The sequence below is a fragment of the Onychomys torridus genome, chromosome 7 (assembly GCF_903995425.1).
Source record: "Onychomys torridus chromosome 7, mOncTor1.1, whole genome shotgun sequence".
Taxonomy (NCBI): Eukaryota; Metazoa; Chordata; class Mammalia; order Rodentia; family Cricetidae; genus Onychomys; species Onychomys torridus.
In genome coordinates this window covers 102,441,245-102,462,089 of record NC_050449.1, presented here as the reverse complement: position 1 = coordinate 102,462,089, position 20,845 = coordinate 102,441,245, and the positions used below count along the sequence as shown (strand labels likewise).

General features: G+C 42.7%; 1 protein-coding gene across 16 annotated transcripts in view; it reads right to left on the bottom strand.

Annotated features, from left to right (window-relative positions):
• Map4 (microtubule associated protein 4) overlaps positions 1-20,845 on the bottom strand; it is a 145,070-nt gene that overhangs the window by 23,912 nt on the left and 100,313 nt on the right. For 3 of the 16 annotated variants that reach the window (XM_036191961.1, XM_036191962.1, XM_036191963.1), the window contains exon 1: positions 4,815-6,332. The exons of the other annotated variants lie outside the window; for them this stretch is intronic. In XM_036191961.1, the coding sequence (XP_036047854.1) occupies positions 4,815-6,282 (1,468 nt within the window). In that variant the 5' untranslated portion in view covers positions 6,283-6,332. Of the gene's footprint in view, positions 1-4,814; positions 6,333-20,845 lie in introns of those variants that run through there. 16 annotated transcript variants of the gene reach the window in all.

Below are 20,845 nucleotides of genomic sequence, written 5' to 3'. Positions count from 1 at the left end.
GGATTGCCCAATGCTGGGTATATGCAGGCAAACAGGACTTCACTAGGCTTCGTTTTTTCTTATCAGAAACAAACAAACAAACGAACAACAACAACAACAACAACAACAACAAAAACCCTCACCCAATCATTTATTGAGTATATGGCAGGGAGTACCAAGGTGTACATGTAGAGGTCAGGTGACAATTTTAGGTGTCTGTTCTCTGCCTTCATCCTAGAAGAGTGAACCCCAGGTGTGCTGAGGCTTTACTTATTCAACAGTCTCATCAGCTCTTTCTAGTCCTTCTTCAAGACAGACTGGACCTGCTTCTTTTCATTCTCTTCTTCCTCTCCTCCTTTTTCTTCTTACTACTGCTACTACTGTTATTATTATTGCCTACTTGCTAGAATTCTAGGTGCAGGCCTCTCCAGTGGTACAGCAGAAATAAAGAAACATGACTGGAAACCCACTGTACTATTCCATAGGTCCAGAGATTCACAAACTTTCAGGTTCCTTTATAGAACCATTATACTACAAAGTTATGCCTGGAGTATATATAGTTTTGTTTATAAAAGAGGATCAGGGAAAGATAACTCAATATAATCTTATCGAGATAGGAGGTTTAATAATGTTGAATATTTTAGATTATATGTTTGAGCCATATGTAATTCTAGTCAAAAAAAGAGAAGAAGGAAGCCAAGCAGTGGTGGCGCATGCACGCCTTTAATACCAGCACTCAGGAGGCCAGCCTTTTCTACAGAGTGAGATCCAGGACAGGCACCAAAACTATACAGAGAAACCCTGTCTCTAGAAACCAAAGAGGAGGAGGAGGAGGAGGAGGAAAAGAAGAAATTTTAAACTGTGATGCAAACTGAACAACAGTACTTCTCTTCTGCAGAAGCTAAGAAAAGGTCTCACTAAATGAGACTTGCTGCCACGGCTCTAACTCACACAAAGTCTTTTTCACCAGCACAGGGTTTTCAGTAAACAACACAGGCACTTAATGAAGTCTCACTGCTTATATACATGCGCATTTCCATCTGTGCACATAAACCACTGTCCCCCCAGATGTGACTTTTCACAGAGGAGCTCCTCCTTGCCTACTGCCAAATGTGGCCAATATTTCACAGAGCGATGTCTGAAAGAGAATTCATTACATTAACCCCTTCCCAGAGCTGTTCCAATGACCTTTCCAATGTTCGTACTACTAGCTTGAAAAAACTAGGCTCAGAATCACAGCAATCACCCCCCACACCCACACACACACCTATACTAACCAGTTTCTGTTTTGCCTGTTTGCTTTGTAGCCCTCCCCCCATTTCTAATCTTTTTTTTTTTTTTGAGACAGGATCTCTCTAAGCAGCCCTGGCTGTCCAGGAACGTGCTATGTAGACCAGAATGCCCTTGACCTAGCACACCCATGGTAGTCTGTGGTTATAATTACAGCTTTCCGGTTTTGTTTTCCTTTTGAAATACTGGGGATTGAACCCAGAATCTCACACATACTGGACAAGTTCTTTATCACTAGACACATCCTCTGGCCTTTTTGGTAGTTTTTGTTTTTTTTTTTAATTTTTAAAATTTTTTTATTTTTATTTTTATTTTAAGGGCTAGAAATAAAGACAGTTTGTTAAGGGAAAGGAAAAAAAAAAAAAAAAAAAAAGCATTCCTGAGAGTGGAAGTGATCTGGGGAAACAGCTCTGCATCATGAAGGCTCTGATCCTTTTTAAATTTACATAGCACCTGTCTGCTCTCACATCTGTATACTGAAGGCTTTTCTAATGCATGCTCTGGTTGTTAGATGCAACCTACATTTTGGTACTTTTTGTTATTTTTCTATTTATCACTAAGTTTTCTAAGCTAGCCTTAAACTTTACTGTAAACCAAGATGGCCTTAAAATTTGCCATCCCCCTGCCTCAGCCTCCTGAGTCACTAAATCATCAGGCAGGAAATTAAAGTTGTCTTACCTCTTCCCATTCATCCTACCTACTAGGAACAGCAGTCTTCCCCATATATACCTTGGGCTGGGTTATTTGCTGTCACTAGCAGGGAACATGGTAGTTAGCAATCAAGAAATTTCTCAGTACAACATTTCAAACTTAGTAAGACTGGATATCCATTTCCAAGTAGTTCCCCCATTTTTTCCCTAGATGGGGGTGGGGTGGGTGGGGAGGAGCATATGTATAGGGAGCAGCGGAGAACCTCCAGAGAAACACATTAGCTATAACCTGGATGTGGCCATCCTTGAGTTTTATTCCATGAGATTCTCCTATACCATACTTAAAACGAACAAAGCCATATTGGTTGCTTTTGAACTACCTTCTCCTTCCCACTTCTTCTCTCTTTGCTAGGCTCTCACTCTGTAACCCAGGATAATATTTAATTCATAGAAATTCTCCAGCCTCAGGGTTGGGGATTTAGCTCAGTGGTAGAGCGCTTGCCTAGCAAGTGCAAGGCCCTGGGTTTGGTCCTCAGCTCTGGCAAAAAAAAAAAAAGAAAGAAAGAAAGAAAGAAATTCTCCTGCCACAACCTCAAGTGCTAGAATTAGAGGCATGCACCTCCACACCCAGTACTGGCTTCAAGTCTTTGTTTACATAAGTTCCTTTATCTGGAAGGCTTTACCTCTGAACTGTCAGCAATCCTATTTTTAAAAACCAGGACTAAGCCTCGGTGGTGGCGTACGCCTTTAATCCCAGCACTCAGGACGAGAGGCAGGCAGAGCTTTGTGAGTCTGAGGCCAGCCTGAGCTACAGAGCGAGTTCCAGGAAAGGCGTAAAGCTACACAGAGAAACCCTGTCTCAAAAAATCAAAACCAACCAACCAACCAACAAAACAAACAAACAAACAAAACAACAACAAAGAAAACAAAACCAGGATTAAATGTATCCCCCTAAAAAACATTTCATGATTCACAAATCTTTCAGCCACTGTCCACCAAGCCCTTGACTAGGTAGTTTAATTGCTTAAAGACAATGACAATTTCTAGTGCCCAGACAGTGACTGACAAATGGTAGCTTAGTGTCAGGATTCAGACATTTATAAGTGAATGACTTAGAGAATTTGTCAGTTATTCAGAAAGAATGGTTTTCCTGCCAGAACTATTAGTGTGAACTAGAATGAACCTGTTCTAAAACAAACAAATCCTGGGGCTGGAGAGATGGCTCAGTGGTTAAGAGCACTGACTGTTCTTCTAGAGGTCCTGAGTTCAATTCCCAGCAACCACATGGTGGCTCACAACCATCTGTAATGAGATCTGGTGCCCTCTTCTGGTGTGCAGGTGTACATGCAGATAAAGCACTGTATACATAATAAATAAATAAATCTTTAAAAAACAAAAACAAAAACAAACCCCTAACAAATCCTTACAAGTCATCATTCAGCCAGGCTTGGAAGAGGATTGCAGTCAGTGTCACAGACTGAATTCAATAGTTTTAGTAATTTACAAAGCCATTTTTGTAATGCCTAGTATGTATGAGCCTGGAACTTAATCCCTACTACCAAAAGGGGGTGGGGGGGAGGAAAGAAAGAAGAAGAAAAGGAGGAAACAACAATTAAAAGAAACAAAATCCAGTCTTCACTCACTACTGAGTAGAAGGTGCAGAGCACTAACTCTCCATGACCATCATAGGTTTCTGGGGATGGAAGGAAAGAGGAGAGAATCGCATCCAAGAGGACTTTGTAAGCCCTGCTATTGCTAGAAGTTTCCACAAGCCCAGGGTACCTGGTTCTTACAATCCTGCACCAAAACAAGCTGTTTAATCCAGTTAAAATAAAGAAAAAAAAAAAAAACCCAACCCTGCTAATGCCCGAGATGGCTCCTCAGCCAGCTTACCACACAAGAGACAAACCTAGAATTCAATCCCAGAACTCATGTAAAGATAGGAAGGAAAGACGATTCTGCCTGCAAGTCATGGTACATGCCCCAATTATAAATTTAAAACATTTCATGAAAACGTAGTCAAGAGACTATTGAGAATGGTTCCTAGAAAAGTGCTTAAACAAAAACACACGTTTTAAGTCCCTATTATCACACCTGTCCTTTGTGGTCCAACTTGACCCAGGGAAAAAGGAGCGTTTTCAGACCACCAACAATGCCAGCAGGGGGTGGAGAGGGAGGAAAGAAAAGGCAATGAGCAAGCACAGAAGGCAGCACTCAGCGCTCACTGGGTCACAAGTCTCTCCTCTCCTCAATTTCCATTCTTCTCCCTCTTCCCACAAATCCTCAAAACATATGCACAAAGAGAAAACTAGAAGCAGGACAGGGTCAAACATGAAAGACAGGGGAGAATATTAAACAGCCAGGTATAAATGGCTCCTTTTCAACTTTAACAAAAATAAAGCATCCTCCAAAGCAGAATGGAAAACAGCTGCCACCCAAACTGTGCAACTTAAGAGAGGTTTGTACTGATAAACCCACTGTGAAGCTCAACAAGGTGACAGATTGTTTTCAAGCAAGCAAATCAATCAGTAGCAGTGGGATGTTCTCAGCCCAAGAATTATTTGGTTCAAACCAATGGGATCAGAGGGGTGGGGAGATGGGGGATGGGATAGGGAGGGTGGCATGAGGTTAAGTAAGCAGCTCTAGTTTTGAATGCCCACCATTCCTGCCCCCACCCATCGCTAACCCAGTCAGCACACATCCATAGTCAGCCAGATTCACTTTGTTCTCTTAAGCCTCACTCCCAGGAAGCTGCCGACAAGGGAATGAAGCTTTCCCCCTGGCAGCCCCAGACCAGGAGGAACAAGCTGCTGATGCTACGGTCCGTAACCTATCGCTTTGGCTCCTTCCTCACTGTCTGCTGGTTCCCAGTGGAGGCAAAATTTAGAAACATACCATCACGTGGGGTCTCTTCACACAGCAACGACGGAGTGTTCTGGGTTGCAGTGACCTCAATTTCGTTCTTCCCTGCCAGAGCTGTCTGTCTTGGCTGTTTCTCACCTCCCTGGCAGATGAAGGGACAGGAATCACCTCTGGTCTCACTGCTATCTTCCTGTCCCCTTTCCTTGCTACTTCCTTCAGGAATCTGTTCCAGTTTACTGTGGAGATAGAGCGCAGCAGTGTCCAGCTCCTTCTTCCCAGAGCTGCTGTTATCTTTGCTGAGGTGGACCAGTTCTCTCTTCTTGGCCACTGGTTCCTCCAAGGTTAAAGGAGCAGGTACCTCTGAAGCAGGTGGGCTGGGCAATTCCCCGGCACTCAATCTGCAGCAAGCTGACTGTTCCTCAGCCACTGTCATGGAGCGCCTCATGGCAGGCACTCCCAGTTTCCTGGGCACAGGGCTGGGCACTGGGCTACTGATGGGAGGCCACAGGCCAGAAGGAAGCTCCTCCCGAGCAGGCAGCTCAGGGTACTTATCAGCAAGGTTCACAGCTGGGGGCACTGAGAGGTGGTAACACTCAGACAGGGCTCTGCGCATAGCCTTTTTCTGCTGGGGGGCTTGGTCAAGCACTGGCCCCTCCTCGGTCGAACTCAAAAACTCCAACTCTTTATTCTGGCCTGGGCTGTAAGAGCCCGCATTGATATTGTCCTGAGTGAAATCCACCATAGTGACTGGTGGACTGGTGGTGGGCAAATGGTCAATAGTAGGGCCTGGGTGGGTGATAGCTACCAGGAGTGGAGACTGATTATTAGGCTGCTTGGAGTTATCCTTCATCACCCCAATCGCTGGACAGGTGGAGACAAAGCCATTCTCTTTTCCTGGAGTTGTAGCCCTTGAGACTAGAGGGCTCTGAGACACTGAGTGAAAGTTGGGGTTCCAAGGGCTGGTTTCCTGCTCCTTACCATATTGAGCGATGGTGTCAGCAGCCCCGGGAAAACTCAGATCTGGCTGGACATTAGAATCTAGTCCATTCTTCCCCGCCACCTTCCCCTGAACTACAGCGGCTTTGTCTTGCCCCTCTGTCAGTCCCAGGTGGAACTCAGCTGTCTTCTGGTGTACTAAGTTCCCCTCTGAGGGATGGCCAGTTTCTGAAATCACATACCTGCTCTCAAGGTGACCGGAGGTTGCTTGATACGCCTTGTTAGGCTCTTCGATGTTGAGTTCTTTGTCTAGCTTCCCTTCAAAAAAGCAGAGCTTATTATTCTGCTCCAGGAAGCTTGTATTCTTCACAAGCCCGGCTTTCAGCTGCCCATCCATGCTGACATTCAGCCCGATTTCATTCAGTTTACCCTCTGTCCTCTGCCATTCAAATCCAGTCTGGCTGATTTCTTTTGGGGAGTCCATTCCGCACTCCAGAGGCTTGCCTTTGGAGAGCTGGTCGTACGCAGCAGTGAGAGCGGCTGGCTGCTTGTCTGGAAGCGACATCGTCTCTCCCACTGCTCCCCCACTCACTCTGGGAGCTCTCACACCACCCACGTTCACAGAGCTTGCAGTGACATCACAGCAAGTTCCCGGGATTCATGGTAAGCTCTGTATTTTCCCAATCCCCCTTTCTCCTCAAGCAGTTGGGTGCTAAATGTATTTACCAGATGTGAAAAAGGAAGAATGAACAAAAGAAAGAGAATGCAACGCCACTGGTTGTTAATTGTAAATATAATTTCCTGCTGGCTAGCACTATGTTTAGCCCTATAATTTAAAGTACAGTAGGGTGCCAATTCAGGCACCGAGGACAGTAATTATTTCAGCTTTCACTGATATAGATACATGTGTACCCACACATCCACTTAACTGATTCTATGCCTAGCCTGCTAAATCCACCCACTCAAAAAACTGTTTTAAAAATAAGCAAGGCTCATTTGCCAATCCTCAGCTATAAGCCCTGAAGAATAATGATTCCAGGAAATTGCTCAAATTTGCACTTAAACACCTTAATGTAAAATTAAGACAGGCATTCATTCCTTAGAGGAATGGTGGGTGGGTTTTGCTGTCACAGCAGCCGATTAAATTCTTTCAAAAACTCACTTGTGAGTATATGACTTTCCTCTTAGCTGACTGGCCCATTCCCATTCTTGGGGGCTTTCCCTTCATTCTCTATTTATTTAATGTGTGTGCATTCACTATAGAAGGCAAAGGTTAACTTCCAGGGGTTGGTTCTATTCAGCCATGTTGGCTCCAGGGATCAAATTCAGGTTATAAGGCTTTTTCACAACTGAGTCATCTTGCCAGCCCAACTGCCTCTATTTCTGTTTCTTTATAAAATTCAAAACCTAACTCAAGTAGGATTTCCAAAGACCCATGAGTTCTACTGATATCTGTACTGGGAGTTTAATGAAGGGCTTAAAGCCATCAGTATGCTTGATTATGCACAATATTAATCCTAATACTGAGGAGGCAGATGCAAGTCAATCAGTGGGAATTTGGGGCTGCCTGGGCTACAATATACAATAGTGAGACCTTCTCTCAAAGACATCAGTGCACAGGGCTTTTGGACATGTATTCTAATAATAAAACACTTAAGTCCAATTGTACATCACACTTGTGCTTTTATTCTTGTTTCTGATTCTTCTTGGTTCCTTGCCTAAGCTGGATGGTCCCTCCTGCACCAGCTCTGCTCTTTCCAGGGACTGACTGGACAAACACATTTGACAACAGTTCTTCTTTTTTTGTTTTTTTTGGGTGTGTGTGTGTGTGTGTGTGTGTGTGTGTGTGTGTGTGTGTGTGTTTTGCTTTTTTTCCGAGAAAGGTTTCTCTGTGTAGCTTTGCGCCTTTCCTGGATCTCGCTCTGTAGACCAGGCTGGCCTCAAACTCACAAAGATCAGCCTCTGCCTCCTGAGTGCTGGGATTAAAGGCGTGTGCCACCACTGCCTGGCAGTTCTTCTTTTGATCTCTAGACTAAGAGACAAATCTGTGGCTTGGGGATTTTCCTAGCCATTAGAACCCACTGCCCCCATTTAGTTCAGGCACAATCCCTTGCTTCCTTTTGTAACTTACAAATCACACATTTAGGACTGAGTGACCATACAACAAAATTCCTAGACGTGAGAACACCTTATACTATAAGACTTGTTGTATAGCGCACAGCTGGGAGCAAAGCTGATTTTGTTGTCTGGCTTGTCCTAACACGGGATCCTGTGAAACAGTCTATCAGAATCCTAAAGAAAGACTATTTCTAAGAATATAACTGGTGATATATATATCCCTGTAGTTCTAAGGACTCAGGTGGCTCAGGTGCGAAGCTGGCCTAGGAAATGCACTCTGCCTTAATTCAAAAGAAAGAAAAACAAAAGACCCATTCTATCTTTGGTTTGAATACAAATATGTGGGATATACAACATTTCTCAAATCCCTATACATCTTTTATATGCAAGATTGGTACTTTGGTTCTGTGGTTCCTGTCATCTCTGGACTACCAGTGTCACAGAACTCAGATCCTATGAGTTTTTTTAAACTTGGGGTTCTAGTAGCCAGTATGTCCAATAGCCCTTTTGCCTCATGACAGTGAGGTAGCGCAGCATGGCTAACCACAGTGACCATGAGTTGGCTATCAAATGCCTACAGAAAAAAAGTAGCATGGAAATTTGCTCCTAAGAGTCCAATTATTTTTACTTTTATCCAGTTAGACAACAACATAACAACCATCATGCATTTAAGATCTAATTTCAATGCCATTTAAGACCTAATGTCAATGTTTAAGAGAAATGGAAAAAAAAAAGCTAACTCTCAAAATCTAACTGCCTAAAAGAAAATATCTCATTTGCTGAATCCCTTCCAAAACATTCTATAAAAACAGTACTGCAAGGACACTGAAATGTGTACACAGGATGCTTGAAAAGCTCCTATAAGCTGTTCCCCTCATTTTACAGAGTGTCCAAAAAAGTGTTCTGCCCACAATCAAAAGGTGAAAATATAATGGAAAAGCTCAGCCTCATTTCTCACCACCTGTCTTCCTACACCACTGAATAAGAATTCACCTTATTAATTTACTGGATGACACACTCTTTGAAAAAGTCCCCTCAACTCTGGTGCTGGTTTCAAACAAGGGATCCTGCATTTGCCAGGCAAATGTTCCTCCACTTAGACAAATCCCCAACCCAATTCTTTTAAAAAGATTAAAATATTTGTGCATAGATACATAGGAGTATGTCTGGAGGCCAGAGGACAATCTTGAGTATTCTTTTGAGGAATACCATCTATCTCTTTTGAGATGGGATCTCCTTTTCAAGGTTATTATTTATTTACTCCCCCCCCCCCCCCTGTCCCCACCCAATTTAGACAAGACCTTTCTACACAGCTCTGACTGGTCTGCAATTTGCTATATAGGCCATGCTGGCCTAGAACTCATAGAATTGGCCTGCTTCTACCTTCTGAATGTTAAGATTAAAAATGTGAGCCACCATACCTGGCCAACTTATTTACTTTTGAAACAGAGTATTACTGCATAGCCTATATTGGCTTGTAACTCAGTATCTTCCTGCTTCAAGCCTTCCAAGTGCTAAGGTTATCCATATTCACCATCATTCTCAGATCAGATCTGGCTCTCCATTTTAATGTTTCCTTAATTAGCAAAGAAAAATAGTTTAGGGGCTGGAGAGATGGCTCAGAGGTTAAGATAAGAGCATTGGCTGTTCTTCCAGAATACCTGGGTTAAATTTCCAGCACCCACATTGGCAGCTCACAACTGTCTCTAACTCCAGATCCAGGGTATCTCGCATACTCACACAAATAAGTATATAGGAAAAACACCAATGTACACAAAATAATAGTAATTAAAAAAATAGTTTAGTATTTATCTGAGACAGGGACTCATGAGCATTAGACAGCCTCAAGGAGGATGACCTGTCACATCTGCCATGTGAGTGACCAGCATAGAGGTAGATAAACAATAAAACAGTCGCATATAAAAGTGCTATGGAGGCAGGGAAAGGCCGATCTCTTTGAGTTCAAAGCCAGCGTAGTGCACATAGTGAGTTCCAGGACAGTCAGGGCTCTGAGTTGAGACTCTGTCTCAAAACAATAAATGAAGTTAGTGGGAGGGTAGGTGGGCAGCAATGTTTCTGTATCACTTGATCTGACCTTCTCTATCATTAAAGTAGCCTTCAATTACTCTGAAAACTGGCACATTTTTCTTTTTTCAGCACTGGAATTTGAATCCAGGGCCTCAAACCCAGGGCTGTATTGCTGAGCCCCAACCCCAGTTCAAGAACTAGTGACGTGGAATGCCATTTGGGCATATGGTTTGAGGTTCACTTTATTCAGGTTAATTCTGATAAAAGTACATAGACTTTTGTGTCTAGTCACAAGGTGGTTTCTAAGACTCTTTGGTCAGATATACAATGCCATGGCAATCCTCCAGAGAGTGGGTACAGCCAGATGTACTGGCAGATGTTTGTTTTTGTGCCTGTAGTTGATATTTAACCTGTTCAGGGCCGTGGATTTTTGTACTCTCCATGGTTGGTTTCTCTGAATTCTCATTAGTTACCAAGGCAACACTATATTCCAGATTGACCAACTGTTCTGTTATTGTCTCCAGGAAACCATCCTAATAAATTATCATTACAATGAAAGTTAGCAATTGAAGCAGCCTTCAATTACTCTCAAAAGCTGGCACATTTTTTTCTTTTTTCATTACCATGACCAATAGTATTCCTTACTAATATAAGCCAAAGGTGAAAGGTATAATCTGTTTTCTTTCTTGGATATAATAATAGTTACACATATCTAGATTCAAAACCATATTTTACTGAATTTTAGGAACATATCTCAGTACATGTTCAACTCAAGAACATTATGATTCTCCCTGATTAACATTTAAAAGTTGGGAAGTAAACAGACAGAATGAAGAAAAAACCGAAGTTAGTAATCTGATTTATGTAAACTCAAAGCACTAAAATGAAGTAAAAGAAAACTCTGCCAAGAAGGACAATGTCCTTCTTTTAGGCAAAGTTCTGACCTTCTCATGGCCTCTACCAAAGGAAAAGAAAATGACCCAACTAAACCCAGACAGAAACACAAGCCTATCCACCAATACTTCAGGGTAATTTAAGATCCTGTGGTGTCTATGGAAGCACATAGGACTGCCGAGAGCCTTTAGGAATTTATCTTCTTCCCCTAATCTCTAGTTAAAAGGCATTAGAGACCTCACTGGCTCCCCAGTGACTTCTCTGCCAATCACAGCACAGCATTTGCAAATGCATGCCGCTATGCCACCACTCAGCTCCTCAAGTGCTCTGTTCAGCAAAGTCTTGACAACGTGTCCTGCCCCCAGAACTCCTGCTCTTCTACAGGACTCAGGACCTTTTTCTTCTTCATTCCTATAGTGAATGGCTCATGGTTCTCACTAGTCTGTTATCTTTCTATTCTGGAATTCCGTGAAGAATGCAGGATATACTTTACTGTCTACTTTTTTGTTTGTTTGGTTTTAGCTTTTTAGATGGGATTCCTTTGTTTAACAGTCCTGGCTATTCTGGAACTTGATTTGTAGATATGATTAGCCTTGAACTCACAGAGATCAGCTTGCCTCTGTGCACCACCACAACGGACTCTTATCTACTTTTAGAACATGGTAATAACCGGATTTTGTTATCTATTGAATGAATACATGAAATACCAACATGCCCAAAATCATACTGTATGTTCACTATTTGCAAAGCAGCAGGCGTTAACTTGTGTGTAAACCTACACAAATAACCACCGAGCAACACTTTGAATTTGTTCATAAATGAGATTATCTGTCTTCAGTGGATATGTCATGGAAAAATAGGAAAGTCCCATTTACTGTTTACCTTTTTTTTTTTGGAGCTGAAGACTGAACCCAGGGCCTTGTGCTTGCAAGCTCTCTACCACTGAGCTAAATCCCCACCCCTTACCATGTTTCTTGAATTGCCTAATGCTCTATCAGCCGGAGAGTAAAGTGAAAGGTGAGAGACCAAGAAGGACCTCTTTAAGCAGGGTAGCTCAGTGATGGAGTGTTCGTGTAGCATATGTGTGGCTCAGGCTTCTAGCCTCAACATGGCAAAGAAAAAAAATACTAGTATCCTTTGGAAGGAGAGATATAATATGAAACTTTCTGTGTTGGAGTAATTGCATGTGAAGCTGTGTGTTTCACCCCTACCTCACATTTATCCACACATTTATCCACACATCAGGCAATGCAAGATAACTAACATTCATAAACATATTTAGATGTTTTCTTTCAAACAAGGTGATACAGCAGCCAAGGGGAATTGTTTTGAGGGTTAATTGAAAAATAAAGAGAGTTTACAACAGTGCTGGGCAAAGTAAATTTTAATAAACGATAGCTGTGTGACACAGAATCCCAGTAAATTACACTAATATTCTCAAAAAAAAAAAAAAAAAAGCTGATCTGGGCAGGGTGGCACAAAAGCCTCTGGCACTGGGGAGGTAGAGGAAGGAAGGTATCAAGGTTAAGGCCAATCTGGGCCTCAAGGAGACTGTCAAGGGAACCAAAACACCAGGCAGTAAGAAGGTGAGTTGAGGACAGCACAAAGAAAGGCGTATCACAAAAGGCAGCCTTTTAAGAAAAGATTATAAAATGGCTGTTTTTCTAGTTGTGAAATAGTAGCAACTTCTAAGATTGCAAATGCTTTTTTTTTTTTGTTAACTGCTGAGCATACTGTATTTATGTATAAGGGCCTTGAAACTGTTAGGATTCTGGGTTTATAAATTACTTCAAGTTTCACACCAAGACAATTTCCTACCATAAACTGACATTCCCAGCTGCTGGCAAACAGTTGATGAGCTCCAGCAAACTGAAGTAAAGAAATGAAGCCAGATAAAAGGGAGAACAGGGTTCAGCATGGAAAGGAAGGGCCTATCTATAGGGGTCCCCAAGTGTCCTTTATCTCTACTTGGTTTCCAGGGAAACAGCTAATGAGAATGTAACCCCACATTTAACAAACACCCTCCCTTCCACACTTGTGCTTCCCTTTACAAAATAAGGGTGGTGGTGCGATTAAGACCTGTTTTGATGAATTGAGATCAGGCATCCTCATGTACGTCCATAAATCTTTCCTGCCTAAAACAATATTCATCATATGTAAAGAAACCCTTTGCTAAAGTTTTCCCAAATTTGAAGGTAATGAAAATGTAAAAGAGAAAACATGATGCTAGAAGAAATTTATTTTATTTCCAAAAAAGCTAAGGTTAACGGAAGGTAATTTATTCTAAATTTAAAATACATGTAAAACTCTACACTAAATACAAAGAAGAAACATCAGTAAATCAAACATAAACTTAGCATGGAAAACACTGGACAGAGTCAAAGGCTTAGAATTCAATCCTAAACTAAATTAAACAAAAAATATGCTAGGCGGGGTAAGACATGCCTTCAATGCCAGCAAACAAGAGAGGCAGTCAGATCTGAGTTCCAGGTTAGCCAGGGCTACACAGGGAGACTCAAAATAAGCAAACAAAACAAAGAAAAATATATGGTCATTAACTGTCTTCCAACTTTATATCGGGAAGTACCTACAATTTGTATGAAATTCTCCTGAGGAAAGAATGAGTAAAACTTCAGAGTCAAGAAGACTTGGGTTCAGAATTTAGCTCTTCTCTACTCTATTAATCTTGAGAGTCTCCTATAAAATATACAGTATCTTTATGTATATGTGTGTGTGTAAGAGAGAAACAGAGACAGACAGACACATGTCTTCTTCCTATGGGTAACCAGATAGATAATATTCACTCACCAATATGGTAAGCATTCGTTTTATTTATTATATTTGTATACAAATGCATACTGCAGCATTTATGTGGAGGTCAGGACAATCTAAGGCAGAATCAGTTCTGTCCTACCATGTAGACTCTGAACATCAGATTCAGGTCATCTATCTCAGCAACAAGCACCTTTATCTGCTGAGCCATTATGCCAGCCAGCATTATTATTTTTTATTAATGCCACTAATATCAACACTGACCAAAGAATGAAATCCATGTGTAAAACCATTTGATAAGACAAATGGAGTCAAAACAGGTGAGAATCAACAATCTGGAAGATAGCAGTTAGCATGAACAACTCAAATGAAGAGTAATGGTAAATTGCCCTAAGGCCAAGTCTACCAGCTATGGATAAAACGTCATCAGATCAGAGATAGGGTATGGTGGTCTGTGCCTGTAATCCCAGCACTGGGGAGAGAGAGGCCCTCTAGTCAGAGAGTTTCAGGCCTCCCAGTGTTGGGAGCAGGAAGAGACTTTTGCCCACAGATCATCAGAGAAACCAGTAATGTTTCTCTGCCCTTTCAAAGGGAAGGACATATAAACTGTTTGTCCATCCAGAAAGCTGGGAATTGGAAGTGATAAACAGCTTGGTGATCTGCATCATCTGTTGGGCCAGGCCATATCAAGCTCTTACAACCAGGACCAGAGATGGCTAGTAATCTAAATGACCATTACCTGATCATCAGGGGCTCCCCCAAGCTCCTACAACCAGGATCAGAGATAGATGATGACCAAATGACCCTATACTGTATGACCATAACTAGGCCAGATCCTTCCTTAAGCTTAAGAAAATACAGGTAGCCTATCCCTAGAACCCATATTCTTGGAAGAAATGGCACATACTTTGAAACGAGATTTGATGTAACTATGCACGGGGTAATGTCTCACACTCCAAATTGTACTGTGTGTAATATGCTGGCAATAAACCGCTCCAAGTCACACTGAGCCGAGTTTGCGTTCTCACCTCTTCCCAGCGTGTCTCCCTGCCTGACAGCTGCAGACACCCCATTCCCACCACTCTCAGGACTGCTGTACTAAGACTCTGCCTTAAAGTAAAGTTCTGTTGACAACCTGACAAGTTTAAACAGAAAGGTTTGTGTGAGTTAAGCATGTCACATTTGTTTATATAGTATCATGAAAGTTGCATGTCATTATTCTTTTTTTAAAGATTTATTTATTTTATGTGTATGGTGTTCTATCTGCATGTATGCCTGCATGCCAGAAGAGGACATCAGATCTCATTATAGATGGCTGTGAGCCACCATGAGTTGTTGGGAATTGAACTCAGGACCTTGGGAAGAGCTGACAATGCTGCTCTCAACTGCTGAGACATCTCTCCAGCCCCGCATGCCATTATTTAAGCATAACTTCCTTGGAAAATGCCTAAAGGGAAAAACTGAATTGTTTAATTTTTTTTGGGGGGGGGGGGTGGGCTGAGGATCGAACCCAGGGCCTTGCGCTTGCTAGGCAAGTGCTCTACCACTGAGCTAAATCCCCAACCCTGGGATTTTTTTTTTTTTTTTTTTTTTTTTAAGATTTATTTATTATGTATACAGCATGTATGCCTGCAGGCCAGAAGAGGGCACCAGATCTCATTACAGATGATTGTGAGCCACCATGTGGTTGCTGGGAATTGAACTCAGGACCTCTGGATGAGCAGTCAGTGCTATTAACCTCTGAGCCATCTCTCTAGCTCAGAAAAAGACAATTTTAATGCTTATTCCTTTGTACATTGTCAATGTGTTAATCAATTAAAAATTAACTTTGGGGAATTATAGAGAGGACTACACTCATAACATAAAATAGTAAATATGGAAAAAAATAAGGAAAATTTCTTGACTTTTTTTGACAGGATTTTATGTTTCCCAGACTGGCCTTGAACTCCTGATCCTCCTACCTTCATCTCCCAAATGCTTCAATTACAGGTGTGACATAGGGTGCCCAGCTCAGGATAAAACCTTTTTTTTCCTTTAAGATTTTATTGAACTTTATTCTATGTGCATTAGTGTGAAGGTGTCTGATCCCCTGGAACTAGAGTTACCGACAGTTGTGACCTGCCATGTGACTGATGGGAACTGAACTCAGGACTTCTAGAAGAGCAGCCAGTGCTCTTAACTTCTGAGCCATCTCTCCAGCCCCTTTTAGATAAATAGATAAAACCTTCTAACTATCCAAAAGTATCTATTGTTCTTAAAGGTAGCAATTGGTAGAATTTAGAGAAACAGCACTAAATTTTGTTCAATACTCATTACACTCCCTTCAGCCACTCTACAAGGTGACTCCTAACACATAACTGAGTCTAGGATGACCTGGCAGGGTCCAGAGAGCTCTGCAGTTTCTGACTAAGAACAAACCTGATTTCTAGAATTCTCTGCAAACATTGAACATTTCTTTGGAAATCCTGGCTAGGTTCTCCAAAAATTTACTTGTTACCTTTTAATCACAGATAAAACAAATGATAAAGAATTGGCCTAGAAAATAAATCTAAAGAATGTGGTAGAATTCTGGAATGTTCTCTACATGCTATTCTGTTTCATTTTCTGCTTTGTTAATTGAGCAGCTAAGAGAAGAAATATAAAAGTAGAAAGATGAAAAAAGCATGTGTATTCTTTCTTACACCCCAAGTATTCCAACCCAGGTGCTTATTCATGCACAGCACAAGCTTTCGCCACAAGGACAGGTCCACACCGTGCAGAACACAACCTCATGATGAAAATTTTGCAAAAGTCTAACTAGCTACTTGGCACAGGCAACTGGTGTTTTTTGTTGTTGTTGTTGTTTTTAAATTTCTCGTTAGTAGCTGGATCATGCAAACTAGTTAAGAAAGCATAGTATGTTGGATGCAAAAATCTTGAAAAGAAAGGAATTATTATTTCATTTATTATTTATCTATCTATTATCTATCTATCTATCTATTTATTTATGATGTATACAGTGCTCTGCCTACATGCACGCTTGCAGGCCACAAGAGGGCACCAGATCTCATTACAGTTGGTTGTGAGCCACCATGTGGTTGCTGGGAATTGAACTCAGGACCTCTGGAAGAACAGCCAGTGCTCTTAACCTCTGAGCCATCTCTCCAGCTCACAAGGAATTATTTTTAAAGTTAGGTTTAGGGAACCCATGACTTAATGTGTCTGGGTGGAGGGGAGAGCAATGCAAGCGCACATGATTAATCTCTAAATCTTTTTTTTTTTTCCTGGAGCTGAGGACCGAACCCAGGGCCTTGCGCTTGTTAGGCAAGCGCTCTACCACTGAGCTAAATCCCCAACCCCTAATCTCTAAATCTTAAGAAAAAAAACCATCTTAATCACACTCCAAGTACTTATTAAAGTCCCAAAGGGCAAAACTGGGAGGAATTTTACCATCATAGGTGAAGTTTATGAGCAGTTTGATGAACACAGCTTTGCCTCAAACTCTAGTCCATATTTAACTACTGACCAATGGCAGTCACAGCAACAAAACTTGTCAAACCAGTCTCTCCTAACTGGTACCTTGAGAGATCATTTCCCACTACTAGAAACACAAAGTCTGTGCCAACCAATGCAAGGGCTACTAGTATAAACTAGTATATACATTTTCATTTGAACTGAAAGCAATTTGGATATTTACTCCCACTAGCTTGGTATTTACATACTAAAAATAAAAGAACAAAAAAAAAGCCAAGTTTCATAATTTTATTTGGTGTAAATATTTACACCAAATAATGATTGCTGCTTTGCCTAAACTTTACACATAGGATATACAATATAAGAAAAAGAGGGTTGCAATGCTATCAAGATACAGGGCTGCATTAAAAAGGCATGCAACCAAGTCGCCAGTCCCTCAAGCTGAACACAGGACATGCGTTGGCTGAGAAAAACATGTAAGTAGCAGTTACAGGGTTCCATGCCAACAAACCAATAATCTACAAGGATGATTAGAGTCACAATGGAACCCAGGCACAGGCTGTTTGCTTTTTGATGCTGATTCAAAAGCCCAAGCACACACGTTTCCCCATGGCAGGGTCATACCATTGGACTTGAGCAGCTTGGATTTTTCTCTTTCCTGGCTTGTAGACTTTGGCAAATGTGCGGTGAACCCTCGAGCCTTCGTAGGTCTCATGTAGCCTTTCACTGGTTCTGCCATTCTGCTTTTATCTTCCTTCTTCCTTTCACTCAGCACTGTCAGTTCAGACATCCCCAGCATCTTCTGAGGAGCTTCGATCCCATTACCTTTCAACTGTGGGACTTGGGGGTCCTTGTAAGCAGTCACCACTAATTTACCTTCTCCCTCAACACTGCCACATGAGAAACCAGACTTTTCTGTTGTTAGCATGGCAACACATTCCAATTTTGTGACTCTACAAGATAGACTAGTTTCTTTTAATTTATCCTTTCCATTTTCTGGAGGCAAAAGAATGGTATCTAGCTTCTCATCCAAACTATCTAAGCCCTTGGAATCTCTCTCTCTCTCATTTTGGTCCTCAGACAAACTGAATTTCTGTGATTTACTTCTTAAAGGGTCAGGGTTTTGAACTGGGGCAGAGTCTTTCTCAGGTCTCTTCTCTTCATTCACTAAAGATGCTGGCAAACCACCATTAGTATATGCATGTGTTTCTAGGACTCTGACCTCTTCCGGCAGGCTATGGCTTTCTGAGGGCAGACCAGGAAGGAAGTGTCCTCCTTTAGCTGGCTCTATGGCGTGCTGTGCTGAATGCTCAGAGGACCCGTGCTGCTCTGATTCAGATTCTCCTACCTCATGCCTTTCCGGGATTATCCCTGCTTCATTCTTCCTGCAATCTGAAAGCTCACCTTTATTCTTAAGAGAACCATCTCCATGACTGTTAATTTTTCCTTGGGCTTGTGTAGTCCCAGGAACTGCTGTGCTAATAGTAGAGGGCAGAGCAGCAGAGGGAGCCTTGGACATTTCTTGACCTGGGACTCCATCTTTGCTATAAGTATTTTGTACTAATAATTTGGAATTCTGGGCTAAGAATCTCTCTTGCCCACTTTTTCTACAAGTGTCAGGCAAGGAATCATCTTCCTTTACTACTTGAGGAGTAGGACATGGTTGTGTTTCACAGCCTGCTGATCCCATAACCTCTGGAGGAGCTGACTTGTTCAGCCCTGACGGTTCTCTCCCAGAGGTAAATGTAATATTTCTATTTTCATCCATATATCCCATTCCTTCACTTCTGCAGTCTCCTGTGGTTTCCATGGGAATATGTATTTTTGTTGTATCTGTCCTAATCTCCAAACTGTGCTTCTCGGGAAAACTATTTTTAACTTTTTTACATTTCCCATCATTACTCCTTTTATTAGGTTTATCAGCCACTGCAGTGTGTCCTTTGGCTACACGTGTCTTGTTTTCCTCAGGTTCTACTGAGGGAACAAATCCTGCCCCCCAGACTGGGTCTTGGGAGCGCCCACCTGTCACCTTGTCAGCTGGTTCAGCAGTAGCGGTAGAAGCCTGGACTGCGTTTGTTTCACCCCCACCAAGAGCCCCAAGTTCAACAGAAGCAGACTCAACAGTCTTACTCTTTCTGTCAGCGACCGGCACTGTGGGTGTGGGTGCGAACAAAGGAGCATGTATGTTAGGGAGAGCCTGCCCTAATTCCCCGTCTGTATGGGCGACATTGCCACCACCACCACTCTCTTCCTCTACACAAGGTGGGCTGATGATTTCCTCCTTGCCCTCCATTTTGCTAGGCTGTACAGGATAACTGTTTTTAGACTTTCTGTTTCTGCCTTCATTGACTCTCTTTTTAGTCCTTTCAGAAATGCAGGGAGTTGACTCGGGATCTGTCCAAAGGCACTTCCCTTCCTTGCTCTGGTAACTGATGCCCACATTTTTCACCTCAGCACTTCTTTCTGTCCTAGCATATGAAGTCTGAGTAAAGCTTGACCCAGTTTCCGAAGGAATCAATGGGACGGTGCTTCCCACACCAGCATCAGCTATGTCCCTGGCCACCCTCACCACTGCCTCAGTGACATCAGTAATAACATCTGGTTGCTTTGAAGAATCCAAGCCTAGCCCTCTTCTCGGAGTCTCAGGTTCAGGGACTGGCTTAGTTGGCACAGGAACAGCTCTCCCCTCCTCCTCTTCACTGTTCAGAAGGAGTGGCACCTCAGATTTGGTCCCTAACTTCCCAGAGCCTGCTCTGACGTTCCCAGGACCCCTTCCCTTTCTGCTTTTGCTGCCACTTGTCCCTCTCTTCAAGGGCTCCCTCTTCAGCCCAGGAGCCTGCAGTGACTCTTGGTCTTTCAGCTCCTTAGAAGTGAACCGGCTGGTCCCCTCTCTTGGCTTAGGACGCGTCTCTGGGTCTATGTCTTTAGCGTCTTTAGCATCTCTAAGTCCGCCAGGAAACATCTGCAGTTTAGTCACCTTACCCTCGCCATTGCCTTCTTCTTCCAGACAGTCTTCTGATGGACCGTCTGCTGCGGAAGTCAGGGGCACATTTGATAGCACTTTTTCTCCTGTAGGTTTTGAAACTCTACTCATAGCCTCTTGGCCCAATATGGGGGAGCAAGCCCCTAGCAGAGCTGTCACTTTGTATGCAGCACTGTCTATCGGGGACCCTTCCCGACTCGCATCCACTAAAGGCTGGAGGCGTGACAGAGCTGAGGATCTGTGTTGCTCCTGCAGTAGCAAGTTCTCACCTTGGTTCTCTGGCACTGAGTGGTTACCTCTGTGGTCTTCCTCCTCTCTCAGCTTGAGCTGAGCATTTACAGCAGTCTCTGGAGGTGGCACTGGACATGAAGTAATGCTGTAACTCTCTGCACAGTCAGACTTCAAGACTTCTCTGGGTACAAGTCCATATTCTGTGCCCACAGTAGTAGGCTGGCTGGGGCCAACACCTGACTTCAAGGCCCCAGGTGAAACAGGATGATCTTTGGGCCCATCTGCATTGTCGTCCCAAGGTCCCCCAGCTCGGGACTGAGGATATCTCTTTTGCTTTGGTTTCTTCTTCTTTTTCCTCATTATCATTGGCATGCTTTCTATATCCCTGGCCTCCCTGCCATGATCTCTCTGGGATACTAGCAATTCAGCATGAATACTTTTCCTTTGGTTCCCATGCTCACCACAGGAAGATGAACCAGAGACCAAACCCAACTCAGAAAAAGGGTAGGGACCCAGTCTGGGATCAAGAGTCTTCCATGAAGGAGAACCTTCCAGCAGCTCAGGAGGGACCCTGGAAGGCCTGGCCCGGGCTGACCTGCGGTCACTGGGTCTGCAAACGTGTTTACCTTGTGAGGGAGGGGTACCTGTA